The sequence below is a fragment of the Ipomoea nil genome, unplaced genomic scaffold (assembly GCF_001879475.1).
Source record: "Ipomoea nil cultivar Tokyo-kokei standard unplaced genomic scaffold, Asagao_1.1 scaffold3087, whole genome shotgun sequence".
Classification (NCBI taxonomy): Eukaryota; Viridiplantae; Streptophyta; class Magnoliopsida; order Solanales; family Convolvulaceae; genus Ipomoea; species Ipomoea nil.
This window is the reverse complement of record NW_017619515.1, coordinates 1,364,268-1,388,577: the sequence shown is the minus strand read 5'-3', so window position 1 is coordinate 1,388,577 and position 24,310 is coordinate 1,364,268. Positions and strand designations below refer to the sequence as shown.

Here is a 24,310-nt window from a genome sequence, read left to right as displayed (position 1 = left end):
AATCGTTTTGAGTGAAATAACCCATTTAAAAAAGAAGGGAAACAATAGCTAATCAGCCGATTGAGCGACCTAGTCGGTGCATAGGAGGCCTAGTCGGCACTTAGGAGGTCGCCTAATCGGCTAGCTGCTTAGACCACCGATTATGGTGACACGCTAGGCGACCGGCCAACGCTTAGTACGGTGCATAAGCTCCCATTAATTGGTGCCTAGGCCGAAATTTTGTGACACTAGGTAGTTTTAACAGCTAATGCAACTACAATTATATTCCGTGACTGTGGGTTTCTCTTATCATCTTGAAAAAAAATGAATTTAAAATTCTTACTTTTTTGTCTTTCTTTATTTTGACCGGGCCCCCACTTCTTCTACTCCTTCTATATATACCCATTCTTACCCTCCTCTCTTTCTTCATCCCATTATATTTCTCCTCTTTCTCTCTACTCCTCCCGTGAAAAGCTCTCTTTCTTTACAACCATGGCGGACAATACCCAAACACAACCTAAGCGCCAACGAGGGGAAGCCATTGAAGAAGAAGAGGAAGCTTCTAAGCGCCATAAATACTCGTATAATCATCTCATGTCCATTCTCGAGGAGGAGGAAGAAGAAGATGACGACAATAAGCCAGTTCAAGATTTGTCCGCCATTCTCACCGCCCTCCAGCAGGAACTCTGCTCTCCGGCGACGGCCGGAGAAGCTGAGCCGCCGCCTGCTGGCCTGACTACTGCGAGCTCCAAGGAGGATGAAAATGGCGACAGATTTAGCGTCATAAGACACCTTCTTGAGGCGTCTGATGACGAGCTTGGCATTCCCGCCGGCAGTGGGATGGACGGCGGCGGGGGGAATGGAACGACCGACGGCGGCGGCGGCGCGGATTTGCCGGCGTTCTCTTTGAGTGATGGGTTGTGGGAGCTTGAAGATGAATCCGCTAACTACTATTCTTTGCTACACTCTCAACTTTTCATGTAGTTTTTTATATGGGTTAGGTGTAGGGTGGAAAAAAAAAATGTTTGTGGAGGAAAGTATAAAAAGAGAAAGATGGAGGGATGAAAAGGAAAAATTGGAAGATGATTTTAGATGTTCTAATTTAACCACATTATCTATTATATATTGCCAAAAGACACTTTTCATCAATACTCTTTAAGAGATGAACATGTTGGGACTATATATATATGTTCATATGAGAACCTATATTAACATGTGAACTTAAGAATCAATCCGAGCCATTTATTTATATTAGTGGACGGTGCATGTTATCTATAACACGATGCATGCACGTTGTGCACCTCGTCCTGGGTTGACTTTTTTCATACATCATGTTCTAGGACGTTGGATAATTCAACAGCAAGGGTATGCACAAGTTCACACGGTAAGTTTTCATCTGAACATAAACATATACTCCGTATACTTCACACACACACACACTTCATAAATATTATGAACTTTTAAAGTATATAATATTTATAACATTGACATGTATTTTTTTTTTTCATATTTTCTAACAATTGATTATTGTAGATGGACGGATCAAATTATTTTTCATATATATATATATATATATATATATATATATATATATATATATATATATAGAGGGGATGTCTCCTGTGAGAATCAAACTCCATGTGAGAATTGTGAACTAATCAAGACCATAGATTTTAAATGATTAATGGTCAAATTTGAAAAGAAAAATACAATTGTTTCACGTTAATTGAGGAGCACCGGACGTGCACAACTAAATACTCTAATATGGGCAAATTAGTAAATGATGCGTCCAATAACCAACCCACACAAGGAAACCCCATGCAACTTGCCATCATAGAAACTCAAACCTACAATAAACCACTACAAACACTCACACTCGATCAAAGTTCTGATCAAATACAGTATCGCCAGAAAATCATATAGACACGGGCAAACAAATGAAATCGAAATGCGTTGCACAACCCACAACAACGGATTGCACAACTAACACAACTGAATGCACAATCGTACCACCCAGAATGCACGCTCAAATACAAGGGCTTCAATACCTAAAAACGAATGGCCTGTATCAAACCGTAACTGTAGGAGACACCTTTAAGCTTGTACCATACTCAAACTAATATTCATTCGGACCGGGCCGGCCCAATTAAGGGAGAAAGTGCTAGTTCTATTGGGTTTTCCATACGAGAGGGGGTTCAAATTCTGAACCCCTTTCAAGGAATGAGAGTGCACGACCACTCATGTCAACCAAACTCGTTTGAAATGATTCTCATTTGATCCTATATATATAAGTACAAAATTAAAGAAACTATTATTTGTAAATAATTACTCCGTATTGTTTAATCTTGTCTTTGTTTTAATTTGGAAAATGAATTTTTTTTTTTACTTTTTAATTTGGTTTTATTAATTGAAGCATGTGTTTCACCTCAACTAAACGCCTAAGTTGATAGTTGGATTGCACATTAATGATTTACCAAATTGAAGCATGTGCTCCATCTCAACTAAAAAGCTAAGCTTATAGTTGGATTGCATGCACATTAATAGTTATATGCTCAACATTATTTGTAATAGGCATAACATCATATATTGAATTAACTAAAAGTATAATAGAATTGTTTAAATATTATATTGCCAAGGACATTGTATTTCGATCAGTGTTATATATAGGGTTAAAAATTTTCATAAGAGATTTCAAAATCAATATATTTGATAATATTTCTTTCAAAGTATAGTTAATATATTTGAAATAAGTTGTATAAGATTATACTTGATATTATATATTTGTGATGATTTTTTGCTTCAAACTCAACATGAACCGAGTAAATGTAATAGTAAGGCAAGAATGTAAATAAATGACAGTGACAACTCTTACATGGAAACATAATTAGTGAAAATTATAGACCATATTCCACTAAGTTAAGAGTTAAGACACGCAACTCCACTATTTTTCTTTTGTATATGTACATGTAATTTGGTGTAATGGCTCTAAAACCATGAAGTTTTATAATACTCAAGTAAATTATGCGTGAGTAGTCACCAAGGACTTTGTGGTCTATTGGTATTTAGTTGCTCCTTTATGTACGAAGTTTAGGGTTTGAGCCTTAGTTTAGACTTAGATTGTATATTTGGATATTGCCGTTCCTTTGAAATAAAAAATAAAAAATAAAATTTATGCACGTTTAGAATTAACAGTGATTAAAAAAACGCACAGTGACAATTTGGTCTTTTTGCTAGTCAAATTTAAGGTGCGTGATTTTTGTGCTTAAGGTGAGTGGTTTTTGTACTGTGTGACTTAATTAACAGTGATTAAAAAAACGCGCGGTGACAATTTGATCTTTTTTCATCTAGGTCAAATTTAAGGTGCGTGATTTTTGTGCTTAAGGTGAGTGGTTTTTGTACTGTGTGGCTTATGGTGCGTCAGGTGTGGAAAACTTAAGTGCGTCGATCTAAAGCTTTAGGTGCGTGGTTTGTGTACTTAAGGTGTGTCAGTTGTGGAAACTTAAGATGTGTCTGCCTAAAGCTTTAGGTGCGTGGTTTTCCTTAAGGTGCGCGATTTGTATGCTTAACGTGCGCCATTTTAAAACTTTAGATGTGTGGTTTGTCTTCTTAAAGTGCTTTGTTTGTGTGCTTAAGGTGTGTGTGGTTTGTGTATTTAAAGTGCGCCATTTTAAAACTTTAGGTACGTGGTTTGTGTTCTTAAGGTGCTTTGTTTGTGTGCTTAAGGTGCGTGATTTGTGTATTTAAAGTGCGTCATTTTAATGCTTAAGGTGCGTCTTTTTGTGTTAACCGCACAACCGCACGAAAAACTATATTTGCACCTGATCTCTCTCTCTCTCTCTCTCTCTCTCTCTCTCTCTCTATATATATATATATATATATATATATATATATATATATATATATATATATGTCATATGTGTAGAGAGAGAGAGAGAGAAAGGATCATATGAGAATTAGTAGTCCCGTGAAATGTTCAAATTAATTTCATCCGTCCATTTAAGATAATCAAGAACTGAAAATTAAGAAAAATTGTTGTGGCATTTATGTAATTATGACAGTACATTTGAAAATATTTGATAATGCATTCACTTATATCTGATCGTGCATTCAAGATTTATAATAGTGTATTGGTGTATGCACACTATTAATTATTTGTAAATGCACTAAGTAAATTGTGAATATTTGAATCTGGCCCGCATGGGTAGCTCAAACTGGTCATAGAGGTGAAACTTTGAAATAATGACCAGGGATCGAGTCTCACCGGGGACTCCTTGTGCGCAGTGAGCACCGGTCTAGCCTCTATGGTTCATGTTCGATTGAGTCACCATGATTTACATCCTCCCAAATGCTTTGTTGAGCCGGGGTGTGGGGGGTGCTTAGGGCTTGGAATAGTGAATATTTGAATCCGGGTCCACAAAATCATTTTCGTATAGAAATTAAAGTTTGTCGGGCGAATAGAATTACAGAGGATGGATACAATTTGGAAAAGGTATCATTATGGGTCACTTCACGGTGGCGCGTGGTCCCCGGCGACGTAGGAAAGTGTTGTCCGCCGCATTCTATTGCCCCGTCGACGTTGTGCCACCTCTTACACTCCCAGTCCTTGTCTATCATGAGTTGTTAATTAAATTATTATATTTTTTGGCTAAACTTAAAAATAATAATCACTACATAAAATTAGTAAAATATCTACAAATTTAACTATGAATTAAATATTTATAGAATTTAATGATTTACTCACAAAAATCCATTGGTAACTTAAATATATAGTTATAAATTTTAGATAGTGATTATTAACAAATTTTTAGCAAATAAATTTAATTTTCCTTTAGAATTTGTATATTCTAAAATTAGTTATGAAAAAGTTTAGATGAACAGTTTTAATTAAAAAATTTTAAAATTACTTGTATTATTTTACACGCGCGCGCACAAAAAAGAAAAAAAAGAAAAAAAAAAGAGAGCATTATCTATTTATTTGCATTATCTAATTTATTTATTTATTTATATTAGAAACATGATAAGATGATGTGACTTTGAACTCTGTGAACTAATTTGAGTTAAAGTTGATAGTGCCAACCAATAAAGTGTGCAAAAAAAAAAAAAAGAATATTTCCATTCAAATATATTCACACACACAAAAGTTGATGCTTCAACAACTAGGAGATGTATATATAGTAACACTATACTAGCTTAAATAGACAAGACAAGTTTGTATACAACTGAATAAATTTAGTTTCTAGATTCTTAGTGAAGCGACATATTTAGTATCCATTTAGTATATGGTGCTAAGATTAAGAAAATTATAGGTAGTGATCTAATCAACTATCTGCTTTGCTAATAAGAATCTAAAAACTAAATTTATAGTGCAAATAATTGAGAGATTAAATTTATGGAAACTTTTATGGTGTTGAACGGTCTCGATTCTTTGTTGTACCTAGTATAACCACACAAGGATTGTTGTACCTAGTACAACCATGCAGGCGCATGCATAGTGGGTGTACTGGACACCTGAGTTGATAATCCCAATTCGATACAATCCGTTACACTTGTATATTTGTACCAAATATAACACGACATTGGTGTGGGTATGGTATGGTTTCATGTTGTACTTGATACAACCACATAGGTGTAGCACTTGAGTACGGTATTATAATATTTTTTTTTATCGAAGGGAAGGAGAGACCCCGAAAACACTCATTAGCTTACGAATAGCCGCCCCTTAAAACCCTACTAGGTTTGAGGCATTCCCATATATATTGTCATCATTAAAGATAATTTGAAGCTTTCTCTGAGAGTCTGAGATTGCTCGATCGACCACTTCAGGTCTCTCTTATGCCGTCGTGCGTTAAAATTAAACTTCCTTGGCAAGGAACTTGGCAATGTAATATTGACACCAATACAACCCGTTACACTTGCATGTTTGTACTAAGTATAATTTGGGAACAATGTTTATACTAAGAATAAGACAACACTCATACTGGCCAACACTTTAAAACTTTTCTTAAATTTATATTACGGTCACAAATCATCGATTAAAAGTAGTGATTTCTCCTTTCAAATTTTATGATTGCATGAAAGTGAAAGGTGTGGTGGAGCAAGAGTTTGGCTTTCTTTTTCAAGGGAATTGAATAGAGGATGGGATAATATGAATGGACAACATTATTGTTCTAAGCTGCAATAAATATGCCTCAATAATGTTGTGTACAAGATAAGAGACGTTTCATAACAAGCCATATGGCAATTCCAAGTCATGACCAAAAGGACAACTTTGTTGAGACAAACCACACGAATATTGCATTTTGTGATGTGTAATCTTATCATGCACAATATATATATATATATATATATATATATATATATGCAATTTAACACTAAAAAAAAGTGACACTAAGTGCGTAAAATATTGCATTGAATTGAAACTCTCAAAGACGAGCGGGGAGTTATTATGCTCCAAAAATTTTCAAAAAAAAAACTCTTTACAACGTTTCAAAATGATTTATGTATATAATTAAACTCATATCTTTAGAAGGATATATATATATATATATATATATATATATTAGGGATCTAATTGAAAAATGCTTAATTTCAAGAGTCTAATTGAGGGAAAAGAAATCATTTCCTAAAAGAAAACTTGTCTCTAATTAAGTTGTTGGTTCATGTTTCTTGTGTGTATGTACTACATAGTTTAATTTGATATATAGCGTTAATTATTTTTTAAAATAAAAATAATAAAACTCTAATCAATTAAACTATAAATATAGCAATACAAATCATTCAAAACAAAAGAAACAGAAGTGACATACCACTCCTTAAAATCTAACAAAAAACAACTACCCTAATAAAAATATGAACACGCGATTCGCTGATCACTTAACAAAATTTAAAAAAAAAAAAAAAAAATAACACACACTCTTGATTCTTACCAACTCAACCAATCCCACTTGGCTACCTTAATGGTGTTGATTTTACTCAAGGATAATAGAGTTAGGCCAAGGGTTTGTATTGGGGTTTTGTCATTGCTATTTTTAGTTAAAACTTATAGGGGGAAAAGTCAAGAAAGAATAGCATAAGGTATGAGTCAGAAAATCAATACTAAAATCCCAAAATTAAGTAAATTCTTTTTCAATTAGGCAATTTGATATTGACATTTAGGAACTTTATAGCCACCCACAAAGATATATACAAATTTTGAACCAACCAAAAATGCGACGATTGAGAAGTGTGACGAACCTTGGAACCCAAAGGGGACGTGCCCCACCCGCAACTGTACGGATTTTGCTTTTCTAGGGTTTCAAGGCTATATGTATTCCAGGTTTTATAATGATATACGAGACCATATTATATGTTGAAATTAAATAATGAAGGAGACAATTTATGCCAAATTAGTTTTTTTTTTAGACAGTTAATTTATTAATTATAAGATTTTAAATCCAACTCTTTGTGAAGTTGTCTATTGACGTTCTTGATTTGAGTTGGTTAGTTATAAGCAATCTAAACTGACTTTTTTTTTCTTGTGGTTATTTGCAGGTTATGGTTGTGGGTTTAGTTTTCCCATAAATCAAAATTAAATAATGACAAATTATATATGACTCTCATGGAATAAAATTTATGTCATATATCGTGATTTTATTGTAGAAGAGAAAGATGCGCTTTTATGATTGAATCAGAACATGCTACGTAAGTATGAGTAAAAAATAAAGTAGAAACTAGGAGTACGTGTAATATTACTTATTAAATAATAAGGATGTTTGAATTACTCGTTTAGCATGAATAAAGAATTAATATATTTATTTAATGTTTTTCTTTGGTCCGATGAAAGGTTTTTTCATCTAGACAATTAAAACTCAACCATATATATATACTAAGAATAATCGTGTTCGTGCAATATAAAACCTCAAGAAAAATTAGGTAATAAGAGACCTATGTCATCTCATTCATACATACTCTCATAGACTCACAGAGTCACATGTTATATTCGTTTAATGGTATATGTCAATTTTATCTTCTAGAAAAAAAAAAGTGCACATTTTATCACTGAATTATTTCTCATTCTCAAATGTGATTTGCCAATTTTTCTCTAGTTGTCAAATTGGCCTCTCCACCTAACGAAATGAATCAACACCATTTGAGTTAGCTAAATAACAAATGTATATGACAATACAATTTTCTTACATACATACATACATACATACATACATACATATATATATATATATATATATATATATATATATATATATATAACTGTCACATTTAGATTCTCTTGTCACAAGTCACAACATTGTCACAAAATACAATTCAAAAGAGAGAATACAACCATGAAAGTAGCTAGAATGTTACATCCATGGAAGAAAGAGAAAATCAAGAAAGGAAGAAAGAAAGAGTGGTATATAAAAAGATAGTAATGGGCATTTTTGTCTCGTCTTGAGACACCATTTCATCCACCTTGGAAAAGAATATTCCGTAATAAAATTGTCAATTTGATACCTAACTTTTTTGAATTTCATTTGCCCAATCTTTAATTTTTTTTTTTTGAACGACATTTGCCCAATCTTTAATTTATTTGCAGAATAATAATTTTTTTTTTTCACTACTCAAAGATGTCCGTACATGGATAAACCCAAAGATCATGTGCAATAGGTTCGATTATAAAGGTATTGACAAAAATCAAACTCGACGTTCTAGTATGAGAATTATATTCTACTCACTCAGTCACACTTTTCGGAACAGAATAATATTTTTAGGTTGTATAAAAGATTTTTGTTTTTTTTAAGAAATATGCAAAATTCGATGGGGAAAAAGAATACAAGAAATTCACACGGAGCATCTAATGCCCCCACTATATTTCGTATTTTTCACCTTCTTACTAGATATTCTATATTCAGGATAAGATCTAGAAATCAAATATTTTTGTAGGTTATAGCATACAATTATAGACTTATGGTATATGTCATGACCACAAACTGCCAAACTCCTAATAAATAAATAAATAAATCATTGATAAATTACAAATTTCAATTAGAGAAAATGACAATTTTGGTCCGTATTTTATCGGTTAACTATTTTGGTTGACAGAGTTAACAATCCACACAAAACCAAAAGAGATTACTCTATTCAAACAAGCAGTCAGAAGTCATTCAAAGATATTGCTACAACACAAGATTTAGAAAGAAAAAAAGAAAAATGCATCTTGAAAATATCTTGCAAAATGAACCTTAACTATATCCCTCAAGAGAAACTGCAAAATTACAGTCAAAGTTTTTCCAGTACAGGCATAGAAGCCTAGACAGAAATTGCGCTCACTCTTCATCTTCTTCGTCTCCATCACCACCCGCTGCCTTCTTAGCTGCAGCCTTCTGGTTCTTTCGCTTCACTCTGCCAGGGCGACCACCGCCAAATGGACTGGTGAGCGAGAAATCGATGTGCTTCTGGGAGTCCAGTCTGACCATGAAGGATGGAACATTCACCACCTGTCTTCCAACCCTGAAGGGCCAAAAACATATATAAAATGTTCAGCAGGTATCTTATAACATTGCCGCCAAGAACGCAATCACTGAGATGAATAATATCCAAAACAAAGAACAAAGATGCAATTTAACAAATACCAATCCTAGATAAGATTGGCTGGACATAATAAATCCTCCCAGTGTCTTACAATCATAAGTAGACCTGGTCTTATCCCATGTGTAAGAAATTCAATATTTAAAATGATCAAATTGTGAAATAGCCTTTGTAGGTAAAATAATGAAGTTAAATCATATAAGATTCATAACGCAACTCTTCGAATCTGTATAACAAGAACAAATGGTTTTAATGATAGTGAATTTTTCCTTTGTTCTTGGAGTATCATCAAATGTGAATTTTTCCGTTTCATTAAAATACAAATAAAATTGCCCATGCAGAAAACAAGATCAAATAGAAAGTCATTTATACCTGATGTGCCTTTGCCTAATGAGAACTCTTGCATGATGGATAGACTTTGCCATACCAGCCTTGAATACTAGAGTTTGGAGACGGCGCTCAAGGAAATTTTCCACAGTGAGAGCAAGGACATAATCGAGCTTGTTCTGGCTCTCGTCCAGCAACCCATACCTGTTCATTCTCCTAAGGAGGGCATCACCCTCAAAAATACGGCGTGGATCCTTCTCATCAAGAGTCAGAAGCATTCTTGCATTATTCCTGATACGGCTCAAAGCATACTGAACTCTCCAAAGCTCCCTCTTGCACCTAAGCCCATATTCACCAACAAGCTTCAGCTCAGCATCCAAACGCTCCTTCTCATATGGACGTCGAGGCTTTTTGAATGTTTTCCCATCTATAATCCATATCATACAAATAATAATATTAATATAGTTTACAATCAAACTACATCAACATTGTTAAATTTCTACTAACTGATTATCATATGAAAACACATCCATAATATTGATAGGGCAAATATTTATCTACATCTAGAAGCCCTTTGATCTTAAGTTTGGACGTGTGAGTACTGTTTAGGTTTATTTTCAAGTGATTTTACTCCCTTTTTTAGTTTTTTTTTGTAGGAAAGAACTAACTAGCAACGGAAAATTGCATTTTCAGTCTTAGTAGTGCACGACTAATCAATTTGTTCATTGGTTGTCAATTTCTGTAATTATAATCCTGAATTGTTTCATGATATTGCTTAATTTACATTCATAAAACTCAAAATTTTATTACTTGTTAAAAACCATAGAATTAGCTCATCTAGGTAATGACTTTGCTAGCAGTGATTGTTGCATTGACACTAAATCCACACACGATATATTGTTTGATTAAACTAGTAAATTTTCCAGGATTTCACCTATTAACTACCTGAAAACAAATGGATTGCAGTACAATGTTGCAATTAATGTTCAGCATTTGGCAGGTACTGAGCTTAAAACAGATCATCAACACCTTTCAAAAGCATTCACACAAGCAATACATTTCTTCTGGTTACTTTAGACTTTCATGAACACGAAAAGTAAACTTGCAGAATGAACTTATGCTGGCTTAGATAATAGTCAAATGCACATAAATTCATGCTATAAACACTTACAGACGCCCAATTTTAGCATGCGAGTGGTTCAAAACATCAAAAACTTAAGGAATGTGATCTGAAAATCCAATATTTGCAGCGGAACATAAAATCATTTAAAACTACTGAGCCAAGTACAACGATATAGATAGAGATTTAAGTGTGCATATAGAAAGAAAGAGAGTTCGCAGAGCGAAGAAACTCACAGTTGCGGTAAAAGGAGACGTGCACCATGTTCACCTGCCGCGATCTGCAGAAATGCAGAGAACAATTGCTGCTGGGAAGGCTAGGGTTTCAGCTGAAGAACGGAGTTTCAGCGTCCTTTAAATACTTGCTTTTTTAAGCCCAAATTTAACAGGCTTGATTTAGGCCTAGTGTTTTGTATTTATTGGGCCGAACTTTGAGCTGTCCTTTTAGAGCATGAAAGGTCGAGCCCAATTTCCCGCAATCATTACACTATAGACCATAGTTCATATTGTAAGATATACCACTATCATATATGTTCATTTTTAGTATGTTGGATGTTTATTTTTAGTGTATTACAAATTTATTTTTAGTGTACTACCTAATAATGAATATATAATGCATTAAAATAAATATTCAACATACTAAAAATGAACATTTCTTTACAATAAGCCCGTAATGTTACTAAATGTGAACTCTGAGTAAACACGCCTTGTGATTCTATAGGACTACAAGAAAGTAAACCAGTCAGGTTGTCCATAACTAACTAATTCAAACGAACAAGACCAATAAACCTGGACATGGCTAAGGCTTATGATCGTACGGAGTGGTCATTTCTACGTAGGATGCTTGTATCTCTGGGTTTGGATGATAGGTGGGTGGAATTAATGATGCATTGTGTGACTACTGTTTCTTATAGTTTCCTGGTTATGGCTCACGTACCAGATTTGTGATTCCTACTCGGGGGTTACGGCAGGGAAATCCTTTATCCCCTTACCTATTTATCCTCTGTGCAGAGGGGCTATCGTTACTATTGCAGCAAGCCCAGAGCAATGGTCTCATTCATGGTTGTAGAGTGGCTAGAGGCGCCCCCTATTTCTCACTTATTTTTCGCTGAATCTGCTTTTCTTTAAGGCTAATGTTCAAGAAGCTTTGGAGGTCAATCGATGTTTATCTGTGTATGAGAGCTTGTCTGGATAGGGGGTGAATTATCACAAATCCAGTATTTGTTTCAGCAAGAACACTCGAGAGGTGGATAGGGAGGATGTGGCGCAGGTTTTGGGGGTGGCTATGGCTCCTAACTTTGGAAGGTATTTGGTTCTCCCTTCCTTTTTGGGAAGAAATAAGAGGGCTGTTTTTGCCTATATTGAGGATAAAATTAGATAGAGGATTGGTTCGTGGAACAAGAAGCTCCTATTGCAGGCAAGTAAGAAAATCCTGTTGAAAAGCGTACTATGTCTAGATTTTCAATGAGTGTTTTCTTGTTGTGTCTGTTTGCACATCTATTGAGCGTACTATGAATCGTTATTGGTGGGGCACAGGAAATGATTGTGGTATACATTGGAAGGCTTGGGATAGGCTATGTGTGCCTAAGAAGTTTAGGGGGCTGGGTTTTAAGGAGCTTCGTGCGTTTAATCTGGCTATGCTAGGGAAATAAGCTTGGCATTTCCTTACCAAACCTGACTCGTTGGTGGCACGTGTATATAAAGCTAGATATTTTCCTAAATGATCATTCTTTGAAGCATGTTTAGGAAATAACCCAGTTTTTGTTGGCGTAGCATTATGGCTACTCATGGGCTAATCTATAGCGGAGTTAGGTGCAGAATTGAGAATGAAAATTCGACACTTATTTGGGGGCATCCTTGGCTCCAGGATGACAACGACCCTTTGGTACAGACAGGGATGCCTCCACAACTAGATGGCTCTTCTGTGGTTGGTTTGATCGATCAGGATACGAGTTCATGGGATTATTCTATCATGACTGACATTTTTGTGCCTGAAAATGTTGCTCGAATTTTGAAAATTCCTATTTCACCGGAATATGAGGATTCTTGGTACTGGCATGGTGATCCCAAAGGTTGCTATTCGGTCAAAAGTGGCTACAAAACCATTGTTGGAAATTTTGTTGATAGCATGGGTTCTTTTGATAGATGGTCTTCGTTGTGAAGCCTAAAAATTCCCCCAAAATGGAAGACCTTTCTATGGAGAACTTTGAGTGATATCCTCCCCACCACTAAGAACTTGCTTTTAATGAGAGTGGAGGTTGATCATGTGTGTGCCATGTGTGGGATCGATCATGAGGACACCTTGCATGCCTTGGTGTCGTGCGGTTTTGCTAGCTTCGTTTGGAAAGAATCCAATCTTCCAATCGCCAATATCATAACAAATGTTTTCCACACTTGGTTTAGAGTAATCTTGAATACTCTACTCTCTAACCAAATGATTTTCGCAGCTGCTATTTTGTACAACATTTGGAGAGCCCGCAATGGGGCCGTGTGGGAGTTCTGTCTACCGAGGCCGAGGAAATTGATTATGGCATCCGCCGCTGCTGTGCAGTCTTGGTCCAGTGCCCAGTCGAACACAACCTCTCTGCCTTCCGCGGACCAGCCGGCTGCTACCATGCGATGCTGTTCGTTTGGCGCTGGCTATCACCTGACCACGAACTGTGCCACAACAGGTGGTGTACTCCTCGACAGCGATGGTACTTTCGTTGCGACCTTCAACAGCCGGTTGCCACATTGCTTCTCCCCTTTGATGGCCGAGGCTCTAGCATGCAAGGAGGCGGTTATCCTGGCTAAGGGGTTGTGGAGAACACGTGTTGGAGCTCCGCACAAATTTTTCCACTCTTCAGCATTATTTATCTGCACCCACAGGCTCCGATCCATCCATTCCTACACTGGCTTCGCAATTGATGAGTGCAGATCCGTTGTTACATCTTTTGCACATTGCTCAATTAAGTTTGTTCCTAGATCAGCTAATTTAATAGCTCATACACTTGCTTCTTTAGCATTTGCTCAGTCTACTGCATTGTATTGGGATTTTATTCTACCTGACGCTATTGTTGGTTATCTTTAATATATGTCGTTGATGGTTGCTTTTAAAAAAATAATAAAATAAAATAAAAACAAGACCAATAAACAAACTCACATAGAAATTTGTGTTGGAAATAATGAACCAAAGGTCGATTTAATATCCCAAAATAATATTTATATATACACACGAAAATATATAAAATAGTATTAGATATATATATATAACGGACCCAGTACCTTTTTCCTTAAAACCTTATTTGCGACCACGAGTTAACAGATACCGAAAGTTGAACACGAGCTTAGGCTTAAATCAAGCCCCATTCAATAAGCCTTTAAAAGACTCTTGTATAAATAGTGGGGCAATTCCTCTTCCCAAACCAATGTGGGACAAAAGCTCACTTTTTCCCTTCATTTTTCCAACTCAATGGGTCTACTTCAATATCTCATTCACCCATTATCCATTTTGAGCGTACAATATATCAATCTCTTCGTCTCACTACGAAGAACCCGAATCCACTTGACCCGTCCAAATTGAAAGTGAACTCCACTGATAATTGTACCACAAAATAGCCACTTAAAATGCTTTTTTAATGCTATTTTTTCAACAATTTGAACTTAGAACTTGATAGTGTATATTCTTTTATTCTCCATAGAAAAGAATATACACTATCAAGTTCTAAGTTCTAAAGCGTATATTCTTAAATGCAGAAGTGATGCATTCAAGTTTTCTCCTTCCCCATGCAAGAGTGATGCATGAGGTATTTATAAGCGCTAATAAGACAATTGTCGGTATCTCGACATAGCTTACACATGTTCCCTTTGAATTGGTCACTCAGGTCGGCAGTGTTAAGGGCATTCTCAATAGTGGGAATTTTGGTGTGATATTTTAAGAGTTTTTGTAGGTGTGATTAGGAAAGAAAAAATGAGAGAAGGATGTTTTAAAAAACCAAAAAAAAAAAACAAAAAAAAAAAAACAAAAGGCACAATATCAGTAAAAGAAAAAAGAAAAAAATAATAAAAAGAACCTGAAAAGCACCCGACTGGGCGCGAATGTGCAGCCCACTCTCCCCTTCTCTTCTTGCTTCTTTTCTTTGTGGGACCCACACAAGGGGACAAAATCCCCAACCTCCTGCAACCAGCTCTCCCCTCTCTCTCCTCTCTCCTCCACTTCACACCTTTTTCCCTCAAAACCTGTGCACAACCCCCTTAATGGGGATGCCCTAAGTTTGTGGACTATTCTGACATCATGACGGGGTGGGTGATTGGACATAAAGTCCATGTGATATGACCTTGGGTTGTCTTTTACGCCATGGGGTCGGGAAAGTGCAACGGGTCATTCATGGCTCCGTGTCCTTTTTTTTTTTTTTTTTTTTTTAACAGCTTGTTTAGCTCGTAAACCCAACTAGAAATATGTTAATATTTTTTTCAATGTAAAAATGTTTTTTTTTAACCTTCTTGGGATAAGGGTTGGAAGTTAAATCCGACCCACGAGGCACCTTGGTTTGTCCCGCCAACAGTAGCCTCTCCTCCGATGTCTATAGTATCAGTCAGACCTCTCTCGTTCCCCAGGTGGGGAACCAACCCTTGCGAACCGAACGGACCCTCGCCTTGCCTGCTAATGCGTTCCTGTAGGTCTTAGGAATGTTTGTTTTGTGACTCAAGTAGTTAGGTGCATATCGAATTTGTTTGTGTAAAGGGAACATGGGTAAAACGATTAGAAACTAGGAACGATTGCTTTTCATAGCATTCCCCACAAACGGCGCCAATAATAGTTTTGTCAAGACTGGGTCCATCATAAATCGAGTATGAAAGTACAGAATGGATGATATGAAAATAGTAATATTATTGTTCGGGGCACTAGGCCCAAAAGAGTATATATATATACCCGAGATACCGACTCAAAATGACTGCCCAAGATATATGAGCAAAAGGTTAGTACCTCAAGCCAGGGAGATTGAGTGAACAAATGGATCATTTCTAAGGGAAGAGAATGGTACCTTATATATTGTTGAAGGCCTTCCGGATAGTTGACAAATGTACGACATCGCGTAGTCTTCAATCTTGATCATACACGTACGTGTTTTCCTTCGACTTCTGGCGCATTCTCTATGCGTAAATAGAGCTTCCCACCCTCTAATATATAAGAGTCTGAATAATTTGGATGGTTGGTGCTTTTCTTATTAAGTGAAATGTGAGTTTGATATCCCCTTTCAGCAATTTTGTTCCATGCTTCATTTTTCCTTTAGCCTAACAGATTTTCATTATTTTTTGGACCAAGACTCTCAATCCCATGCATGTCATCATCACTTTCTATTTTATTAAAAAGCTTTCAAATGTTTATTTACGCATTCTAAGAGCATCTACATTAGTTGGGGAGATTTGGGAGATAATATAAGAGTGATTAGGAAAGAGAATGTGGGAGGGGAGAGAAAAAAAAATAACAAAACAAAAATTGAAAAAAATAATAATAAAAACCTGCCGCGTCAGGCGCGCTACACGGGCGCGTGCATTGCACATGCTCGTGTAGACATTGGTTGTGCGCACAGCCAGTGTTGTTTTTTATTTTTCTTTTTTCTTTTTTCTGACATTATCCTTGAATTTGCAGAGCAAATATTTTCACAAATAACCCCACCCTACATTTGTTATTATTCCCACCCAAAATAATTCATCTGACAATATCTCTATAATATCCACTGATGTGGATGCTCTAAGTCGAATTATGCTATCAATTCTTTGCAAAAATAAGATAAACCATTGGTTTCATAAACACATACACCACGACAAACGTTTTCATGATACATCGTCAATGCCTAGGAATCAAAGGTATGCAAGACATATTAAACCTAAAAATCACCTAATATAACACGATCGACACAATAATAACGTACGACACTTTCCAACATCATATCATAGTAAAAATAAACAATCTTAAACTCGATCGATCAATACCGATAATCATCATCAAATATCATGTAGTTACTTCTCCTAGCTCTTGATTCTCTGTCCGCCTTAGCTATGAGCCTTTCAAACGCCTCAGGTCCGTTCTGTTCAATATATTTCTCGGCCGCCGTCAACACATCGTCCGGCTTGCTAAAAACATTATCCTTCTTCTTCAGTGGAACATACCAGATTTTAACCTGCGGGTTTCTGTAGAAAGGTCTGATGAAATTCTCGTACACATATGCTGCTCCGTTGAACTGAGGCAGAACCAACCAGCATATTGCACCCAACTTTGCATAGGACCAGATAGGAAACCTAAACAATTAATAAAAACATCATATCATTCATAAAATGAATATCAATCCACTTGCAAGACATGAAAAAGGCAATTTATATGTTGGGAGTAACATCAATCAAGTTGGTCAGACTATTAATTTAATAACAATAACAATAAGGTTTTAAGTTTGACTTCGTGTGATAATGGCTTATCGATCTTCTTAATTTGAGTCGGTTAGCTATGGATCGGATAAGATTTTAAGTTATATTTCTTGTAGGAGCAACTTATTGGTCATCTTGATTTGAGTCGGTCAGCTATAAACACTTAAGCTAGTTTACCTCCTTGTAGTCTTTTATTAGTCAATGTAACAATGCCAAATTTACCCAGTGCACAACCTTAAATAGTGCATGGCTGCGAATTTCCCTCATCACCCACAAAATAGACAATTTATGTCCAAACTAACCGTCCATGCAACTTGGTTGGGCTTTTCACAACATGCTTGTTATCGGCAAATTATTGTGTGGGTCATGGTCCATACAATGTTATGTGGACCATAACGAAAAGTACATTATTTTTGTACTGAATGTACATTATACAAATAATGTACACTCAAAACAAAAAAAAAAAATGTACATCCCCTGAATACAATGTACATTATTTTTGTATTGAGTGTATATTATTTTTGTAGACAAAATATGGTCCTCACAACTTGTGTGGACCATGGTCCACACAATAATGATTGCTTTTTATCTCTTTGATTCACAGAAAAACTCACCGCTAGCTTATTGCTCAAATGTGCGTTTTGGGTGAAGTCTACTTTCTAATATAACCCACAAATAACTAGAAGAAAGTACACAAACCTAAATTGTCCAGACTGACTTAAACTAAAAATACCAAGAACCCCTACTAATTTACCCTATCATCATATCATACATTATTTAGTCGAAAAGTGTAAGTATATATACATGTATGTAAGAGAATAGAAGTGAAATGATGATCACCATTCAAGGGCCTTCCAAAACGTAAGCTCAAAGAGTGTAATCAAGGAATACAGAACCCAATATGTCAGCCATTGCCGATCATCTGCTCGAGACTTTGTCTCTATCGCCCCAATAGACGCATACCTGCTCACACACATACATACATCCAACCAAAATCTCAGTATCATCAAACGTTAAACATACATCTTACCACTCAAAGAATTGAATCACTCCCAGAATTAACTTACAGTGGATAAGCAAGAGACACCAGAGGCCTGAAAACACACCACAAACACCACACATTATTATTCCATCTTTCATGCAAAAATTAAACCCCAGACAAAGTGCAAGTAAACTACAAACAACGTAGCCTTCTAGTACATGGTAACCCATTCGAATCAAACGAAAAAGAAAGGGGAAAAAAATGGTGGGAGCTGAGAGATGGGCATCGTATAGTACGTACAGTGCAAGAACATCAATGTTCTTGGCAAGCACAGCAAGAACATTGTTGTCAGATGAACCCCCCATGGATTTCCTCTGTTAAGTTGTTTCTGCGGTAGTTTTGCGTTGTAATGGTGATAGATATGATGCTGCTTTAATTTTAATTTTTCTAGAAAGAAGGAAATTAAAGGGAAAGAAACTTAAGGAAGTCAAAAAGGTAGTAGAAAATGCAGCAGTGAATCATGGAAAGTGGGTAAAAGTGATGGGAAGATTGGAAGCAAATTTGTGAGGGAGTGTCGGGGGAGACATTATTAATCATCGTCAGAGTCATATGATGTTTCACGAATAAAGAGGCACCGAAATGTTGAACTTGGATTGCCCACAACAGTGTGAATTCAATTAATACAGCTGTGGACTATATAGTGACTACAAATTGTGAAAAGGTTGTCTCAAAATGGGGTGAGGTGAGTAAAATACTTAAGAATTTTTTTTTTTTTAAAAAGTAGTTTGATCCATAAATATTAAGTAAGACAGCGAGTAACTTTTATATCTGAAAAAAAAAAAAATTATAGGAGCATATATGGGTAGTAGGGTAGTTGTTGTGCATTCTTTAGAGGGTAAATCTATTTTTATGTAATAACATGTAAATTATGAAAGATATACGTAGGCTATGTTTGACAAATTTAGTTGAAAGTTGAAAAGTTATAAATTAGGAGCTGAAAACTGAAGAGCAGTTAAGCTAGTTGCTATGTTTGAAAGTGTTTGGTAAAATTAGCTTTTTGATAAACTGATAAATGTAAAAAGACAGAAAATGACATTTTCATAAAATTTAAATTAGTTTGTTTACATATTAAAATTTAACATTTTGTGTGTTTTTTTTAAAAAAAAAAGAGTTAACACCTCTAATGGTCCTCCAAGTATTAGCGTTTTACCAGCTGTAGTCATCCGAGTTTTAGCTTATTAGTAGATTAAAATAAGTCAAACAGAGCCGTAAATATGGTAAAAGAATCTCTTAGGGACGTTTGGTTCAGGTTATTTAAAATAACAAAGGTTATATAACATTATATTCCTATACTTGGTTCACTACTACAGAATATAGCTTTAACCTCGGCTAAATGACCCCATTTAACCTCGGCTATCTTACGACGTCGACTAAATCGACGTTGTAAGAAAATAAACGACGTCAGTTATTTAACCGACGTCGTATGTTTTTTAATTTTTTTTTTAAATGATACGACGTCGGCTAATTGGCTATTAGCCGACGTCGTATAATTATATTAAATAATATATATACATACGGCGTCGGCTCCTCCATATAGCCGATGCCGTATGTATTTAATATTTTTTTTAAAATGATACGACGTCGGCTAATTGCCAATTAGCCGACGTCGTATCATTATTTTTTATTTATTAATATATATACGGCGTCGGCTATTGGTAATAGCCGACGTCGTATGTATTTAATTTCTTTTTTTAAATTATACGACGTCGACTAATTGCCAATTAGCCGACGCCGTATGTATTTAATTTGTTTTTTTTAATTATACGACGTCGGCTAAGACCAATAGCCGACGTCGTATCTATTTTTTTTTTTTTATATAGAAAAGGTTTTATGCTCTAGCCCAACCTGCGCTGCATGTGCAATCAGAACCTGTGCAGCTAGTTACATTCAGCATCAACATCAACTAATTCAAACTATATACTAAACATGAAACTAATTAAGCACAATGCAACAAAACTACATACTAAAACTAAAATTAATATAAATAACACAATACAACAAAACTACTAATTAACATCAAACCAATAAACACAAAGTAGTTTTAAACATAAACTAGTATCAAATTAACAACGTTTTATTAACCCATTCATCAATAAGAAACTTAGACCATTTGTTTCTAACGTCATCAATCTCTTGTTTGTTGTAGGGCAATCGTCCTTGTCTTTCCAAAATCTACAAAGTTCAAAAAAAAAAATAATAATAATAAATAACTAAATATTTTAAACAACATTTGAAAAAGAAATATGTATTATTAGATTACTTGCCTTATCCATTCATTTGCTTAGGTTGTTGGAAACAATTTCCCACATGAATTTCATCACATAATAACCACATTCGGTGCTTCCTTTTTGTATAGCACACTACATTTGAATTACAATAAAATTATTTTAAAATAGAAATAAAAAACAATAAGTTTGCATGTTTTACAAAGTGAAAGAAGTACTTACCAAACATGTAGTCCATTTCGATGAACGAGATTGTTTCTTTCCACTCATCATGCTTGTTGCAGTCATACACCTATTCATATAAGACATAAAATATATATAAATATTTGGCATCACTTGTTTAATAATAACTATTAATTCATTATATAAATTTACATACGTTTCCATTATATGTTTAATGTCTTCACGCGGCCCATGACCAAGTGAATCAAACCAAAAAATTTCATTTAATTTAGGACAAATCGCCATCAGCATCCAATGCTCACTACAAATAAGTAATTTATTAGTTATACGTAAATAAGTAAATATAATATAATATAAAAATATATTATATGTAAGCACTTTAATTTAAAACGTAATTAAAACTTACTTGAGAACGTATGGGGCTAAATACACATTTTTCTTCCCATACTGCATGGTGGCATTTATATATGATTTCCTTTCTTCTATATTATTCATTTTTGGTTGAATCGAATATAGATCTAGGAAACCATAAGTGTCTTTTGATGCCAACTCAAAATTGATGTAAATACCCCTATTCACAAATAGAACCAATTATACATAAATAATCAAGAATGTAAATATAAAACTATTATGCATAAACAATCATAAAGAACTTATTATTACCTTATAGAGAACTGAACTAGAGAAACATCGATGGTGTCCATACTTAAGAAACGCAATATCTCCACACTTTCAAGGTGCAAGTCATACTCAATCTCGCCCATAATACCACGAGCCACATGGATCACAAGATTTTGTTCGAAACGGCGAGCTATTGTAAAAGCCTTTTTGCACTCAGCAGTCAAAGAATCTAGAGCAATACTATTGTCCATGGTATTGTCTTTTAACTGTGAATTATAATACAAGTAAGAATTATAGTTTTAAAAAGTAAATTATTTAATATTTTAAAATAGAAATATTATCAGTATACATACCGCATTTGCTTCAGTACATAACTCTACCAGCTTCTTTGGCCAAATGATAAAGTGTTGGCATGCATCACTTACAAGCTTAACCTCACCGGTGGGGAATGGTACATGTGCAGTTGGATCACCAACATCGGTTATACTCACTTTCACATTGTTTACATCCAGTACAACCCCATGAACTTGTCTACCACTGTAAGCTGTCCCATATGCCACTGGACGTCTAATTGGATCTTCTAAAAACAATTGACATCGTGCCCCTAACTACAATAATTTTTAATTAAAAATCATATAAAATTTTATTGATAAATAATAATAAGATAACTATAAACGAATACTTACAGCCGGTAAATTACTAAAAGGGTCTGGGGAACTAGCTTTGTCACTGGGAGGTGGTGGCACAACATCCACACATACGGTTGTCACCTGCTTTGGCTGTAAAGGAGTCTGCATAGCACTAAATTGCAACATCATACTAGCTATTTTTGCCTCAAATTGCTCTGTTATACGTTGACCAAATTCCTCCCGTTCAGAAATATTTTCCTGCTTTTGTTTTTCTAACGCTTCTGCAACAGCAGCACCAACGGCAGCACCAACAGCAGCATCAACCAGTTGTTGAACATCTTCAGGAGTATTTTGGCAACGTTTTGCATGGCCAAAAACACTTTTGATGCCATGTCCTCTTCCCATGGCTCTAACACATCCACAATGCTCATCGGTACCCAATGCAACAGTCAATGAATCCTTTCTTCCATCCTCAATAAATTCTCCTTGAGAAATTTGCAACTCAAGAGCATCCTAACATATATAAAAATTATTCAATAATAATAACGATTAGATCATCATATATGTCCTCTTCACCTAACTTTTTCTGATTACAACATTTCTTACAAGGACACAACCACCTATTATTACTATTCGGAAGGTTACTCTTTGCAAAGTCTAAAAATTTTCTAACTCCATCTTCGTATTCCGTACTAAGTCGATTAGCTATCATCCAACTTTTATCCATCACGTACAAGCCAATCTAGATAATAATAACTCTAATTAAACATTTGTTAACACTATTTTAACAAATTTCGATAATAATAACTGCTACAACAACTACAATAATTTTAGCATTTACATAATGCAAACAAGTAGCATTTAATGGACGCAAACAAGGAGCATTTATTCATCACGTACAAGCCAATTTAGGTAAAATAATAATAATCATTTGTCAATTCTAGATGCTTTCTTATACATCCTAACTAACCAAAGAATATGTCAAACACAATGTGAATTGAATCTTGCTAAACACAATAGACAAATTGCGTACCCGAGACTGGCGGAGAACAGTGGAGGAGGAGCGCAGCAAGGACTGAACTTAGTCAAACCGGATTGACGCCTAACAAAAAATAAACCTATCAAATATTTTCGAAGTAGCAATATAAATTATAGGCTAATTTTAGCCTAAGTAATCGCAACCTCTATATGGCAACCATTCAATGGTATGTGATACCCAATATTTTATAGTGTATCAAATACAATATATTACAGTATGTATCATTTAGAAATTTATTGCCAAACATAACAATAATACTTCTTTACATTCATTAGATACTATTCATGAATTGAATAACCATATCATGAATTTAAAAGGAATAATTAAATCAACAAGAGTACGCATTCAAGTCAAAGAAGAAATCAAACACTCGTTTTGACTAAAAATATATTGAGAAAATTATAATTTATGTCCCTCCATAATACCTCAACTATTAATGTCACTTCTAATAAACATGGTACATTAGTGCAATAGAGAGTGCACCGACACAAATATGAGAGTGCACTTACTAATAAACATGGTACATTAGTGCACCAACGACAAAAAATTAGTGCACTTGCGGTATGTATCAATAATATTTCTTGAAATGGTATATAGTTAAACATAAAATTCTCAATAATTCATAAAATTTCGAAATATACACACAACAATTCATAATTTAGCCAATAACTTATAAAATCAAAAATATATACACAATTATTCCTAAAATTTCGAAATATACACAATAATAATTTATAAAATTCAAAATTCAAAATTCAAAAAATACAAAAGAATAATTAAATATATATATATATATATATACGTACCTGCCGTATATGCTCCATCGACGTCCGGCGTCCGGCGGCGTGGTAGCGCGGGCGAGCGGCAAGCGGCGAGGCAACGATCGGCAGCGGCGAGGCGGCGGCGAGCGGCGAACGTCGAGCGGCGAGCGGCGAACGGCGAACGGCGAGGAGAGATCAGATCTGATCAGAACGGTGGCGGTGGTGGAAGGTTTTGGTGGCGTTTCGGCGATGAGATGATGAGAAGATGGTGGAGGGTTTTGGTTTACGTTGAAATGAGCTTCAATTAGATCTGATCTGTAATTATTTTATACTATACGGCGTCGGCAATATACGTAGCCGACGTCGTATACTATATATATTTTTTTATTTTTTTAAATACGAATATACGGCGTCGG

General features: G+C 35.2%; 3 protein-coding genes and 1 long non-coding RNA gene across 5 annotated transcripts; 1 reads left to right on the top strand and 3 right to left on the bottom strand.

Annotated features, from left to right (window-relative positions):
- Positions 1 to 471: 471 nt before the first annotated feature.
- Positions 472 to 963, top strand: LOC109166109. The gene has a single exon (XM_019314999.1). It carries the CDS (start codon positions 472 to 474, stop codon positions 961 to 963), a length of 492 nt encoding a protein of 163 aa, XP_019170544.1.
- Positions 964 to 1,403: 440 nt separating this feature from the next.
- Positions 1,404 to 18,792, bottom strand: LOC109166367 (HVA22-like protein c). Of its 2 annotated transcripts, XM_019315342.1 has the most exons (5): positions 18,677 to 18,792; positions 18,462 to 18,488; positions 18,235 to 18,357; positions 16,918 to 17,271; positions 1,404 to 1,418 (listed from the first exon to the last, which is right to left on the bottom strand). In XM_019315342.1, the coding sequence occupies exons 1-4, from the start codon at positions 18,739 to 18,741 to the stop codon at positions 16,959 to 16,961; spliced, it is 528 nt and encodes a 175-aa protein (XP_019170887.1). In that variant the 5' UTR covers positions 18,742 to 18,792; the 3' UTR covers positions 1,404 to 1,418; positions 16,918 to 16,958. The 2 variants fall into 2 exon arrangements, with proteins under 2 accessions (XP_019170887.1, XP_019170886.1); XM_019315341.1 differs by lacking the exon at positions 1,404 to 1,418 and having other exon boundaries at positions 16,759 to 17,271.
- Positions 9,075 to 11,352, bottom strand: LOC109166366 (40S ribosomal protein S9-2). The gene is made up of 3 exons (XM_019315340.1): positions 11,227 to 11,352; positions 9,916 to 10,297; positions 9,075 to 9,465 (listed from the first exon to the last, which is right to left on the bottom strand). Exons 1-3 carry the CDS (start codon positions 11,252 to 11,254, stop codon positions 9,282 to 9,284), a joined length of 594 nt encoding a protein of 197 aa, XP_019170885.1. The 5' UTR covers positions 11,255 to 11,352; the 3' UTR covers positions 9,075 to 9,281.
- A 1,965-nt stretch (positions 18,793 to 20,757) lies between the features above and the next one.
- Positions 20,758 to 21,076, bottom strand: LOC109166368. Its single transcript, XR_002051643.1, has 3 exons — positions 21,041 to 21,076; positions 20,884 to 20,953; positions 20,758 to 20,796 (listed from the first exon to the last, which is right to left on the bottom strand). It is a non-coding gene; the product is annotated as an uncharacterized LOC109166368 (long non-coding RNA).
- Positions 21,077 to 24,310: the final 3,234 nt, after the last annotated feature.

What these genes read in the sequence shown, in the direction of transcription:
- LOC109166367 (XM_019315342.1), bottom strand. Translation starts at nt 18,741, where the DNA reads ATGGGGGGTTCATCTGACAACAATGTTCTTGCTGTGCTTGCCAAGAAC. An exon ending in AACATTGATGTTCTTGCACT is followed by an intron (nt 18,489 to 18,676) that starts GTACGTACTATA and finishes GTGTGTTTTCAG; the next exon opens with GCCTCTGGTGTCTCTTGCTT. An exon ending in TTTTGGAAGGCCCTTGAATG is followed by an intron (nt 17,272 to 18,234) that starts GTGATCATCATT and finishes TTAATTGTTTAG; the next exon opens with GTTTCCTATCTGGTCCTATG.
- LOC109166366 (XM_019315340.1), bottom strand. Translation starts at nt 11,254, where the DNA reads ATGGTGCACGTCTCCTTTTACCGCAACT. An exon ending in CGTCTCCTTTTACCGCAACT is followed by an intron (nt 10,298 to 11,226) that starts GTGAGTTTCTTC and finishes TATGGATTATAG; the next exon opens with ATGGGAAAACATTCAAAAAG. An exon ending in ATTAGGCAAAGGCACATCAG is followed by an intron (nt 9,466 to 9,915) that starts GTATAAATGACT and finishes TTGGCCCTTCAG; the next exon opens with GGTTGGAAGACAGGTGGTGA.
- LOC109166109 (XM_019314999.1), top strand. Translation starts at nt 472, where the DNA reads ATGGCGGACAATACCCAAACACAACCTAAGCGCCAACGAGGGGAAGCC.